We start from the raw sequence: 14,446 nt of genomic DNA on the forward strand, positions 1-14,446 counted from the left end.
ATTTTATTTATATTCTTTTAATTTTACAATTAAATTATACCTCTATTAGAAAAATTATTTGTATTTATTTAATTTATAACTACTTAAAAAATATGTACTATCATTATATGTCCTGAAATATTATATATTTCTATTGTCTGTATGTATTTAATTTTAGGTCTAGTAATTCAAATAATTCAAACGTTTTTATCACCTCGTGTTTATATCTTAAACTTTCAATTTTGGACAGTTAAATCATATGTTTATTACGATTTTATTTATGAATTCAAATCAATTTTGACCAAAATTTAAAAACACCACATGTCATCCCACATGGCTTTTTTTTTATTATTTTTTAATTAATTATATTTTAATTTTTTGGATGAAAAAATTCAAAACTTTTTATAACTTTTCATTTATATTTCAATTTTTTTATCTATTAGATAAAATAAATCAAATATTTTTATAAATTTATATTTATATTTTAATATTCAAATCTTGAAAGGTGGAAATACAATTTTCAAAACACACAAAAAAATCAATTACCGCATCCTTGACATTGGCATAGGAAAAAAAGTCAAATTGGTCAACGGAGTTTTTTCAACTCTAATTGCAATGGAGATGATAGAATTTAAATAAATAGTGGTAATACAGAAAAAAATAATAGGTAAGTGAGATTAATTTGAAGAAAAAAAATAATTATTTATCTCTTCGTAATTGTCTCCTTCTCTAAACTAACGTCCCTTAATCATTATTTTTATTTTTATTATCATTCATTTAAATTTTATTATCTCCGTTACCTTTAAAACTGTGAAGAAAATTACTGATCAATTTAGATTTTTCTTATCTGTCGGTGTTTTAACTAAAGATGCCACCACTGATTTTCTAAGTGTCTTGATAATTACTTTTACAATTATTCAATATTGAAAATTTAAAATGCCGATGTAGTATGATAAGATAGCAATATCAAATTTTAGTTAAAATTAATTTAAATTTATGAATAAAAAATTTAATTTAATTGTCCAAAATTAAAAATTTATAATATAAACAATCAAAATATTTAAATTATTTAAATTAATTAATTTTAATTTTGTAATTATTTTTAAGAAATGTATGATGATTACCTGACATAAAATATCTCGCGTGATAAAAACTTAACGACATAATTATTTAAATAAAAAAACTGCTACCTTATTTTATTTATAAGGTCTACTTTTACATATTTAATTTTTATTGAGTTATGATTTCATGTATAGAATTACCGACACAGAATCACAATCACAGATGGAATGTAAAACTATTCCATTCTACATAAATACTCCAACCTTATAGGAGTTGGACTTAATTGAAAAAAATGGACTTGTCATATAAAATCATCCAACAAGAAGTTGAAGCTGCTCTGTGAAACTGTCAATATAAGAGGATTCTAAATCCTTGGCCAGCAACAACTCCCTGAGTTTCTCATGGTTGGCTCTCACTTCTTTTCCAACCTCACTGTCTTCCTCCATCACAATCTTCACTGCCTTGCAAACACTTTCCTTGCTGAACCAACCATCTTCTTCTCGTTTCTCCACTTCTACTCCGATCCTTAATTTACTGCTCATCAATCTTGCATCAATTATTTGTTCTGCTACGTGGGGTAGCAGCACCACTTGGCATTTATTCACCAACGCTTCTGACTCTCGTAATAAGGCTAGATATCTCACTGGAGAAGCGAAGAAGCCACCACCCGAAGATCCTAGTTACGCAATATGGGTAACCGAAAATTACAAAGTGAAAAGTTGGCTTATTGATTCAATGGATCCATTGCTGATGCAGTGGTTCATTCGTCTTTCCACGGCCAAGAAAATTTGGAAAGCTGTAGCAAAGACCTTCTATGACGAATCGGATGAGATTTGTCTCTTTCAATTGAATAAGAAATCCTTCTCCACCACACATAATGGTAGACCATTATCTACATATTATAATGAACTTGTTGCTATTTTCTAGGAAATAGATCACATGATGACCTCTCAGGAAGAAACCGTCGAAGGGGTGGTCCAATTGCATTCCGTAATGGCTAGGCTTTGAGTCCATATTTTTTTAAGTGGGCTTGATCCTGAGTTTGATCATGTTCGTGGAGAAATCCTTTAGAAGGACCCTAAACTTAATCTATAAAGCACTCATGCATATGTACGAAGAGAATACCAACAAAGACAGACGATCAGAGATTCTCGACCTATCCCTGAAAGCTCTGTTATGGTAGCCAAACGAATTCAGCAAGAACTATCATCTAGCTCAACAAAAACTCAAAGTGCTAAGTCTAATAATTTGGTCTGTAGTTATTATGGCGAGACAGGGCATTCAAAATAAAGATTCTGTAAAATCATAGGCTATCCTGAATGGCGGGACTTCACAAAAAAACCAAGGAAGAATGTTGCAGGAATGCCTATGATGGCAGCCACAACAGAGGTCCAACAAAATATGGAGGACAAATCACAACCCACAGCTAACGTTACCCACCCAGGGCAGTTACATGTGACTTTAGATATATCCTTTCGTGAATCAGAACCATACTATTCTAAGAGAGCCATACCTCCTTCTCTTCAGGGAGAGAGCTTTAGTGAAGAGAATGTACCACAAGAAAACATGACAGATTTCTTAGAACTAGAGGAAGTAAGTGAAAGTTTTCAGGATAACAGTCAGCAATGTCTCCCTGAAAGATATGATGAAGATTTATTAGTTCATTCTAGAAAATTATAAATACCAATGTTTGCTGAAGAATCACCAACATCTGAAGAATCACCAACATCTGAAAAGTTGCCCATGATAACACTATTGACTAAAGAATCAACTCAGAATGGAAAATTACAAATACCAACGTCTATTGAAGAATCACCAACATTTGAAGAGGTGCCCATGATAACACCATTGATCAAAGAATCAACTCAGAATGTCCTGGACACCAATATTTCTACTCAGAATGTCTTAGCAGATCCAAAATGGACAAAGGTTGCCATTAAGATTGCATAAAATCCTGTATAACACGATCGCACCAAACATATTGAAATTGATCAACATTTCATCAAGAAAACCAGAAGATTATATAGTTTCCGTTTGTCAAGTCAGAAGACTAATTAGCTGATAAATTCACAAAAGCAGTGTCATGGAAGGTATTCCAGAAGATTAAGAATAATTTAATACTGAAACAATATAATTAAAGAATATATTAAAATCACATTGTCTTAATTATCATATAAAATATTTGAATATTTTATATTTTTTGATGATTGATATATCGAGCAAAACTGATGAATAGAAGATATTTTTCTAGTAAACGATAAATGTTTTATTTCAAAAAAAAATATAAGAAGTTACTTTTTAACTCCACACTGTATAAATTTATTATTATTATTTTTGATATATAAACAAAAAGTAAAAAAAATAAATTACTTCTTTAAATTTTTGTATAGTTCTAACTACAAGTTATGTACTTGTATTGCAAATAAAGGAAATTTATTTGTGGGACAAAAATATATATTTCTGAGACAGAAAAATTAAGAATTTTTGATCACTTTACATCTCTTCGTTTCCTTCTCCTTGTTCATAGTTGATCCTCTGTTCGGAGAGAGTAAACTCATTTAGCCTTTTTTTTTTTTCCTTCTTTTAAAAATAAACTCACACTAAAAATGATGAAAGGCCAAAATATATCAAATGTTTGAAGCTCACATAAAAGAAACATACAAACGGAAGAAATTTTAAGGCTCGTAAGATTAAAAGTTCAAGCATCACAAACCTAAAAATCCAAAATTTTGATCTGAATAAACAAAAATATTGTGCCGCACTTTTTTGATTTGAATCTTTCGACCTTCATCCTTATTAAAAAAACCTTCATCGATGTTTCATTCTTTTTATAATTAGACAAATTCCTTAATAACCGCACAAAATATTAAGAGTAAAAGCAAATTCAAAATAAGTAACCATGCCAAAAGAACTCAAAATGAAGAAGAAATAAAAGGGAAGACTTTCTTTCTAAATCGAGTCTGAGGTATCACTTTCAAAATAACAAATGAAGTCTTTGAGAAAGCAAAAAGTAGAGAAGAAAGGAGATTGAGATGTAGATTTGCAAAATCCACAATCTTTCTTCACCTAGAGAGCACCGATCAATGAAATTTCTACTTGCACTATCAACAAAGAAGTAAAAAACTAAAGAAATTAAATGCAAGCAAAAAAAATCCTTCCATTTATGAAGCCCGCTTAACAATAACAAAAAAACATTAACATAAATATTTACGGCCTCATCCGGATAGAGATAACCCACATCCGGACCGAAAAAGGAAAGAGCTATCCCGCTCAAGAAGGGAGGGCAGCCGGCAAAGGAGAAGTCTAGTGTCTCAAACAATAAGAAATAAAGAACTCTCTGACTCAAAAAAATGAGAGGAAATAAATTGATGATTCACAAGATTCATTCTTCTATTATTTTTTCATTAAAAAAAGAATTATTTAGCTTCAATTTAAAATTCTGAATTAATGTATTTATATTTTTAATTTGATTCAGTTTTTTGACATTCTTCGTGATTATTATACATAAAACAGATTCTGTTTGCAATTGAACTTGGTTGTAAAAATTGATCTGAATCATGGAATTCATTAGCTTGAAATTGATTGGAATTCAGAAGATATATTGTGTAGTGTATTTAATGTGTTGATGTTATATTTATGAAAAAAAATAAGAAGTGGTTTTTGCTTTATGACAACAAAACAAAAACATGTGAAAAAGTGTAATAATCAAATTTTGAAATTGAACTGAACTATTTAGTTGGATTTGATTTTATTATTTTATTTAAAATTTACTGAATTTTTTAATTTTTAAAATTTTTAAAATTTAATTTATCACTCCAATTCAATTTGATATATATTCACTACAAAAATGTAACGAAATATAAATGGAATGCACAAATGGATCTATATTCGTTTATAACTATTATAATTATAAAAAAATATATGATAATTTTTTTATAAATAGATTTTACATCTATTTGAAAAATTATTTATATTTATTTAATTTTATAAATAAATTATACATTTATTTGATAAGTTGTTTATTCATTTACTTTGATAAATAAATATATCAATTTGTTCATTTAATTTTACAAACGGATTATATAATTATTTAAAAAAATATTTATATTTTTTTAATTTTACAAATAAAATACATTTAGAAATAGAAGTCATTTATTCACGTAATTTTATAAACATATTATATATAATTTGTATTCTTTTAATTTTATAAATAAAATAAATATTTGTATTTTTTAATTTTATAAATGAAATGCACATAGAAACCGTTTACTCATGTAATTTTACAAACATGCATTTGAAAAATAATTTTGTATCCTTTTATTTAAAAAATCATTTATATTCTTTTAATTTTATAAATAAAATACACGTAGAATTCATTTATAAATTCATTTATATCTTTTTAATTTTATAATTGGATTACACCTTTATCAAAAAAATTATTTATATCTATTTAATTTATAACTATTTAAGAAAAATGTATGAGGATTACATGTTATGAAAAATTATGTATTTTTATTATTTATATTTATTTAATTTTAGGTTTATTAACCCAAATAATTCAAATATTTTGGTGAACTCATGGTTATATACAAAATTTTCAATTTTGAACCGTTAAACCAAATTTTTAAGATTTGTCATGTCCATAATTCAAATCAATTTTGACTAAAATTTAAAAATATCACGTGTTATTCCACTTGGCTTTTTTTTATTATTTTTTAATTAATTATATTTTTAGTTTTTTGGATGAAATAATCCAAAAGTTTTTATAACTTCATATTTATATCCCAATATTTTTATCTATTAAATAAAATAAATCAAATATTTTTACAAATTTACATTTATATTTTAATATTTAAATTTTGAAGAGTGGGAATATAATTATTAAAACACACAAAAGATCAACGACTGCATTCTTAGTCAAGACATCGACATAGAGAAAAAAGTCAAATTGATCGGCGGATTTATTTGCAGCTCTAGTTGAGAGGGACATGATAGAATATAAATAAATAAAGTGATAATTAAAAAAGAAATAATAGATAAGTGAGATTAGTATGAAAAAGAAAATAATTATTTATTTCTTCTTAATTGTCTTCTTCTCTAAACTAATCTCCTTTACTCATTATTTTTATTTTATTATTATTTGTTTAGGTTTTATTTTCTCCGTTATCGTCAAAACTGCAAAAAAAATTACTGACCAATTTAATTTTTTCTTATCCGTCGGTGTCTTAACTAAGGATGCGATCACAGATTTTCTAAGTGTGTTGATAATTGTTTTTACAACTATTTAATTTAATATTGAAAGATTATGCTATAATTGAGAATTTTATGAAGAGTGAATTATTTTGTTCAACAAACTAAAAAAGTTGAGATATAAATGTGGATCCATAAAAATATTTAGACTGTTTTAACCAATAAGTAAAAAATATAAATTAGAAAATAATAAAAATGTCAAAATAGTATGACGGTTTAGCAATTTCAAATTTTAGTCAAAATTAATTTAAATTTATAAATAAAATCGTGACAAATTTTAAAAGTTTAGTTTAATTGTTCAAAATTAAAAGTTTAGAATATAAATGTGAGTTATCAAAATATTTAGATTATTTAAGTTAATTAATTTTAATTTTATAACTATCTAAAAAAGTGCGATGATAATAGAAACTTAACAAGTAGACCTGATTATTAAATAAAAAAAACTGCTACCTTATTTATTTATAAGGTCTACTTTTACATATTTAATTTTTATTGAGTTATGATTTCATGTATAGAATTACCAACACAGAATCACAATCACAGATGGAATGTAAAATTACTCCATTCTACACAAATACTCCAACCTTATAGGAGTTGGACTTAATTGAAAAATGGACTCGTCATATAAAATCATCCAACAAGAAGTTGAAGCTGCTCAGTGAAACTGTCAATATAAGAGGATTCTAAATCCTTGGCCAGCAACAACTCCCTGAGTTTCTCATGGTTAGCTCTCACTTCTTTTCCAACCTCACTGTCTTCCTCCATCACAATCTTCACTGCCTTGCAAACACTTTCCTTGCTGAACCAACCATCTTCTTCTCGTTTCTCCACTTCCACTCCGATCCTTAATTTACTGCTCATCATTCTTGCATTAATTATCTGCTCTGCTACGTGGGGTAGCAGCACCACTTGGCATTTATTCACCAACGCTTCTGATAATGACCCTGTACCACAATGTGTAATGAAGCAACCCACTGATGGATGCTCAAGAATCAACTGTTGTTGTACCCATCCTCCATGAACTACTCCCCTTCCATTGATTCTCTCTTCAAATCCTTCAGGCAATGCCTCTTCAATTGAGTTAACACCCATTGGTGGTTTGAGCGCTGCCAAGAATGGCATACCTGTGAGCTCTAAACCAAAGAGTAGTTCTTGAAACTGATCTTTCTTTAAATTGCACTCACTTCCAAATGCACAGTATATCACAGAAATATCTTGGAATCCTGCTAGCCACTTAGCCCACTTGGGCTCTAAGGTGGAGGTTGGTGGCTCTGGTAAAACTGGTCCTGAAAGAAGAATAGTCTTACCAAATTGGCTTTCAAGATGATCAATAAAAGGTCCTTCAATTTCTCTGCATGTCCTGAAACTTAGAGCATCAGATTGGATGGTTCCAAAATAATGGCGGTCAAAGAAGCTAATATCACTGCCAAATTTCATAACCATTACAGCAACATGAGCTTGAGCCTCGTGGGAATGAAGCTTGACAGAAGAATCAGGAAGGCTTGAGGAGAGCTTCGTAAGATCAGCTCTAATTAAATTGCTTCCTTCAAGTTCTTTTGCTAAACGTAAGCCGAGACATACAGTTACTGAACTGACGATGCTATAGTAGATGGACTTGATACCTAAGCCACGAGCCAGCTCCGGCATCCATTCTGTAAAATCAAAGAAAACAAGGTTGGGGTTTAAATCCTGGAGTATGACTTCAACGTCAGCCTGGGTTCGATCCATGGCAGTCATGATGAGTGGGTGTAAAGGGTAAGGAACATCTGAAGTGGTCTCAAAGCCAGGAGGGAGGCCGTCTACGTGAGGAACAGTAATTGGGATGAAAGTGATGAATTGTGGATGGAGATTAAGATTTGTAAGCTTGGATGCCGTTTTAGTGGGAACCAAGAAGGAGATTTTGAAGCCTTTCTTGGCTAGTTTGTTTGCGAGTCGAAGGAATGGGGTAAGGTGACCAATTGCGAAGAAGGGATACATCGCTATGTGAAGGTTAGGTGTAGCCATTTCCTTCTGTGATTCAGTTCCTGCCAAGTAATACATATATATACAAGAAATGAAAATGATGAATGGACTCCATTCACTCTAGATCTAAGAGATAAATGCATACGTCTCATCTAATTTTATATGCAGGGATCTATGGCTTAAGTTATAGATAGATCAATATAGATAAAAATTTAGTATTTAATTAATATAAAAATTAAAAATACATAAAATAGTAAATAATTTTTTAAAATTATAAAAAATAAATTTTATTATAAAAATATTTTATTTAATAAAAATAATATTATATTAAATTGAGACTTATTTAAATCTTAATAAAAATATAAAAAATTAATTAATAAAAAATTAAATTATACTTATTTAACTTTTAAATAAAAGTATAAAGACTTAACTAAACTTATTTTTATTATATTTTCATTTATCATGAAACTGTATTTGTATAAGTACTTTTCTTTACTAGATCTATTGCTATTTGGACAAGTATTTTTCTTTGCTATCTATTGCTGGTAGTGGCATCTCTTATTTGGGACGGAGAAACTGCAATTGAAATCGAATGTTGTTCATATTTTTTGAAATCAGAATCATAATTAAATTTTGGTATAATTCTATATGTTTTCGATTTTGATTTGATTTTAGTCTCATTCTCATTTTGATTATAATTTTGATATGATTTTGAATTTTTATAATAAAATTTAAATTTAAACAAAATAATTAAATTCTGATGATCTGAGATTCAGAGAATAGGGTTTTACAGAGGTTCTGTAAGTAATCCCCAAAAACTTAAAACTTAGGGGAGGGCAATCCTCCTTTTATCTGTTTCCATTGTCTGTCAGTGACGTACAACGGTCTGGCTTCCATTAGGCCACCTGTCCCTACTATACTGATACGATCATACGAGAATATCAGATATCTGTCTCATGCGTAACGGCCTCTGATTTCCTCTGTGCGCGTGTAGATGGGTCCACAAGGCAGATGGAGGGGTCTTCTTTCTGGTTCCGAGCTGGGCCGGAAGATAGGAATAAAATTGAGCCCAAAGGGGATCAGCCTGAGAAGCAGTGAAGGCTGTGCTTGCCTGGTTGAGAAATTCATATGGGGCCCAGTATCAAGGCTCGAATGGGCTGGACCTGTTAGTGCAGAGGATGTGTGGGCCTTCGGATGATGAGCCCTTATCGTGGGCTTGGGCCCTGACCGAGGTGGAAAAATCCAGCGGTCATCAATTGCCCCTTTACCTTCTCGGCAGTTATTGCCCCAACTGTCGAGGGGGTAAACACTAAGAATCATTATGACCGCGCCTGTTTGAATTCAGCTTGCTCTATAACGCCCTTTCATCTTATTGTCACTTGTAGCTTTAAATCCACTCTGTCTTTTTTTCTATTTCTAGCTTTCCTCTGCTCTTCGTGCACACTGTTATCTTTACTTTCCTGCCTTTATCTTCCAGGTACGCTTTCTTTCCTCTCTTGTGAATAGCCTTTAAGGATTCTGGTGCTGTTAGCCTAGAGTATAACGTTGCCTTGTCTCACATTAAAACCTTAGCCTCTGGCTATATATTGATAACACCTCATTCTCATCCTCGGGCTCTTTATCAGGACAAAGGGATCTCTCTTTCCGATCCTCCTCCTTCTGGTTCAATCGATCTCCAGAAAGATGCAAGTTTAGTTTTCTTTGTCATGCGGAAGAGGTATGGTTTATCCTTCCTTTATCTCCTTCTTTCAACGGGGTTTTCCAATATTTCGGGATTGTTTCTCGAACGCTGGCCCCTAGTTTTACTCTCCTTATGTTTTCTTTCGAATCTGCTCTGTCTCTCATGGGGGTCTGTTTTAACCTTGCTTTTGTGATTTTTGCAGCCTTTGGGGTGAAGATGAATCAAATTAAGCCCCCTAAGATTCTTACGCTGCCCATAGGGAGCTTGAACGTTGCTTCGGATGTCCTCCTAGTGGGGCAATTGGTGGGGGAGGTTACTCGACAAGTTGCCAAAATCATATCTTCCAGGTCGTCCGGACAGCCTCTTCCCCCTGCTCCTACCCGAGCTCCAATACCGAGCTCTCGAGGTTCCGAATTTTCAAGGCCGTACAGCAGTGGCAAGTCGGTCTCGGCTGCTCGAGCTGTTCGAGCTCTCAGGTCCTCTCGGACTTCGAGAGCAATCGGGGACTGCAGGTCCACGGGAACGAAGCCTGCCCCGCCTTCTGGCGATGCTTTCCAACATATGTTTCGTGATATTAAAAGTTTAGCTTACAAGTATGTAAGTAAGGACAATGCATCAAGGTCTATGTTTAAATCGGGAAGCAGGGGTAGTCTGCTAAAATTAGTCCAACATAGTATGTGTGTAGGTTTGCAACATTCACTTGTTCCATTGCCCTTCAGAATGCCTTGCCAACTTTCTTGTGCTGCTTTGAATAAACAAAAGGGTGGTGATGATCTTCCTGAGACTTTAACTCGAAGACTTATGTTTTTCATACGTGATATACACACAACAGGTGATGGAACAGTGAGAAATGCTTATGGGAATCGATCTGTTTAGTTCTCCTATAATAACGAGGCCGAGCTCAGCTGGGTTGAGAGGAATGTCTAAGGGGGAATCCAGCAGGCCTGCGAAGCTCATCTCCCGATCTATAAGGATTCTCTTAAGTTGAAAGCTAAGATAGTAGCGTAAGTGATAGTGATGTAAATAATGCTCCTAGGCATGTAAGTCCTTTGAGGACTGTTTTCCCTCCAGCCCGTGTAGATAATTAGCATAGGTTGTACTGTACTTTCCTTTTAATGAAATTTTATTTTCATTTACTCTACTTATTTTTCCTTTTTGCCCTCAAGCTCATCAGGGCTGAAATTCTATCAATTGACTGAACCTTTAACTTATATATTTCTCTATTTCACTAAGGCATACTTACCCGTATGCTCTTTCCGAGCTGGACTAGCCTTACCCCTTTCCGAGCTGAACTAGCCGTACCTGCGAGCTTTGTTTTTTGTAGTGGTTTAAACTCGTGACCTTTTGAGGTGATGAGTAGGGCTGGTCTTTTTGCTTTTAGTTCTGATTTGACAGGAACTAAAGCTGGGGTTTCCTCTGCTTACGTCATTGGATTTCTCCTCGAGTTATTTCTCCTTGAGTTGCCCCTTTACCTCCTCAGCATTTATTACATGAGTGGTGAGGGAGTAAATCTCTAGACTTCATTTGTAATCATGTGGCTTCACTTTAGACGATTTTATCTTTCTTTCTGATTATGAGCTAGGACATCTGGTCCCTTGCTGAAGTGACCCTTTGTAAGTTAGTGCGGTCCGGGCTGTATGCTCCACTGGGATGAGGAGCTCGGCCTTTTGTTGTTTTCTTTATCTGGCTTTATTGAGTTCGATCGTTTATTTGTTGTGAGTCCGTTCGTACGGGAGCTCGAGTTTTTGCTCTTTTCTTCGGTTTCTGCGCTATTTGTGTCACGGGCTCAGGAGCTCAGAATTTTGTCTTCCTTGCTTTCTTTCCAAGCCTCATGTGGGCTGTGTTTCAGGGATCCTGGTCATCCCACCGGCCGTTTTTACTCCAGGAGATCTTACGGGATCCTGGCTGTTTTTGCTCCGGGGAGACCTTGTAGGTCCCGCCGGCCGTTTTTGCTCCAGGAGATCTTACGGGATCCTGGCCGTTTTTGCTCCGGGGAGACCTTGTAGGTCCCGCCGGCCATTTTTGCTCCAGGAGATCTTACGAGATCCTGGCCGTTTTTGCTCCGGGGAGACCTTATAGGTCCCGCCGGCCGTTTTTGCTCCAGGAGATCTTATGGGATCCTGGCCATTTTTACTCCAGGAGATCTTACGGGATCCTGGCCGTTTTTGCTCCGGGGAGACCTTGTAGGTCCCGCCGGCCGTTTTTGCTCCAGGAGATCTTACGGGATTCTGGCCGTTTTTGCTCCAGGAGATCTTACGGGATCCTGACCGTTTTTGCTCCGGGAAGACCTTGTAGGTCCCGCCGGCCGTTTTTGCTCCAGGAGATCTTACGGGATCCTGGCCATTTTTGCTCCGGGGAGACCTTGTAGGTCCCGCCGGCCGTTTTTGCTCCAGGAGATCTTACGGGATCCTGGTCTTCATCTGGGGGGTCTCTATGTCTCTAGGAGGTCTTCTGATGCCTGTTTTATTTCTCTTTCTTTTCTTTTAAGAGCAACAACGCGAATTATGACAAAATGAAAGAAGCTGGATGATAATAACGTCTATTTTATTGTAATACCCGGCTAGACCCCGGTATCGGAATCCCTACGTTCCGGCGGATTTTCCGTTGGAATCCGGGATTTGAGGATGTTGGAGTTTGCCCTAAGGGTATAAGAAAGGTTTTTAAGATGTTTTTAAAAGTGTTTTTCTCATGTTTGTATGTTTTGAGTTAAGAAAATTGAGTGTTGAAATGAAAAGGCCAAGGGGACAAAAGCCAGGTTCGGCCGCCGAAGGTGAAGTTCGGCCGCCGAAAGTTGCATGGTTTCGCATGCACGTTAGGCCGCCGAAGGAGAGTCGGTTGGCCACTATAAAAGCACCTTTGCCCGAGACTTGAGGGTTAAACACTCTGTTTTTGGGTCAAAGGTGGGTTCAAGTTCTCCTTGGTGTGATTTCTCATGTTTTCCTCAAATCTTGCATGTTTTAACTTGATTTGAGCTTTGTTTTAGAGTTTTGAGCAAAAGGAAGCAAAGTTGAGCACTTGGAGACTTTGATTGAGTTTTTCACCCATCTCCAAGCTTGGATCATCAATCCTCTAGTTCTTCAAGAGGTAAGCATGGATCCTCACCTCCCCTTATGTTGAAAGCAAGTTTTAGAAGTTTTGGAGAGGTTTATGGCATGGTTTGGGGTGTAACCATGAGTTTGAGCATATGTTGATCATATGAGTTTCTATGAGTTTTGTTGTTGCTTTTGGGGTTTGAGCTAGTTTATCAGCCCCTATTTGCATAAGATATGTTATATGTTAGTTGAGAAGTGTTGGTATGCATGTTATGGGTGTTTGATAGGTTTTTGGAGGCTGAGAGCATCAGTTGTGCTCGGATTCTGCCTTTCTGGAGAATCCAGGTTCGGCCGCCGAAGCAAGGTTCGGTCGCCGAACCCTTGTGGAGGCAGTTTCGGCTGCCAAACCTTGCCCCCGAAAGCTAGGCTTTTGGGTGAGAAAGGAGCTTTCGGCCGCCGAAAGAGGGAGTTCGGCCGCCGAAAGTGCATGAGTTTCGTCTCTGGATGAGACTTTCGGCCGCCGAAGGTGCCGCCGAACATGCATGAGTTTCGTCTCTGGAGGGAGGTTTCGGCCGCCGAACCAGCCGCCGAAAGTGCCCAGTCCAGCCTTCTTTTGCCCATTTTTCCATGCATACCTATGATGTTTTAGAGGGGTTTTGGGGAGATATTAAGAGTTATGTTTAAGTAAGTTTGGTCCTCATTTGAGTCCACCTGTGTAGGTGCGGACCCGAGAGACCAAGGAGGCCCACAGAGTTAGAGTTACAGAGACTGCTCAGCAGTTGACAGAGGTGAGTGGAACAGAACTATGTTTTACAGTTAATTAATGTTTTAGCATACTTTCATGCACCATTGATGCCATGTTATATAGGATGTATTGCATTGCACTAGTATTCACTAAGGTGAAGCATTGCATAATTTGATGTTGATGTGGATTGGACCGAGGCGACCCCAATAGCCCTATGAAAAGACCTGGCTGGGCCAGGCATACTGAAAGACCTGTGTGAGCTCCTTCAGGGGGGCCGGGCACTATACTTGGGTGAGTCCTGTGTGAGCCCTTTCAGGGTCGGGCACCATGAGCTCAGGGAGTTTTGGTGGTCATGTCCAATCCTTGATGTGAAATGTTTGTGCTGTGACGCATTTCATGATAGCATGTTTTAAATGTTTTTATGTTTTCCGCTCACTGGGCTATAGTAGCTCATCCCTCTCCTTAACCCCATGTTTTCAGGGCCTCAGAGAAGAGAAAGAGAAAGAGAAAGCAAGGGTAAAAGTATATGTAATAGTATAGAAGAGTGGACATGATTATCATGATTATTATGATTATGATGTACAGTACAGAGTTATGTAATATATAGAAATGATGTAATAGTAAGTTATGTACTGAGTTATAGAATTGTGCTTGGCCCTAGTGTATGTTTATCCCTTTGCACATGATCATTTCCTGTCCATGTTTTATGTTTGAGATTATAGTGATATAATGATG

The 14,446-nt window shown here is 35.0% G+C and overlaps 1 protein-coding gene across 1 annotated transcript; it reads right to left on the bottom strand.

Moving 5' to 3' along the window:
• Positions 1 to 6,721: 6,721 nt before the first annotated feature.
• LOC110627778 (cyanidin 3-O-galactoside 2''-O-xylosyltransferase FGGT1) lies at positions 6,722 to 8,409 on the bottom strand. The gene has a single exon (XM_021774140.2). The coding sequence runs from the start codon at positions 8,329 to 8,331 to the stop codon at positions 6,922 to 6,924; it is 1,410 nt and encodes a 469-aa protein (XP_021629832.1). The 5' UTR covers positions 8,332 to 8,409; the 3' UTR covers positions 6,722 to 6,921.
• Between the last annotated feature and the right edge of the window lie 6,037 nt (positions 8,410 to 14,446).

This window comes from Manihot esculenta, chromosome 12 (genome assembly GCF_001659605.2).
Source record: "Manihot esculenta cultivar AM560-2 chromosome 12, M.esculenta_v8, whole genome shotgun sequence".
NCBI lineage: Eukaryota > Viridiplantae > Streptophyta > Magnoliopsida > Malpighiales > Euphorbiaceae > Manihot > Manihot esculenta.

Excerpts from the sequence above, each read along its gene's own strand:
- LOC110627778 (XM_021774140.2), bottom strand. The coding sequence starts at position 8,331 with ATGTATTACTTGGCAGGAACTGAATCACAGAAGGAAATGGCTACACCT.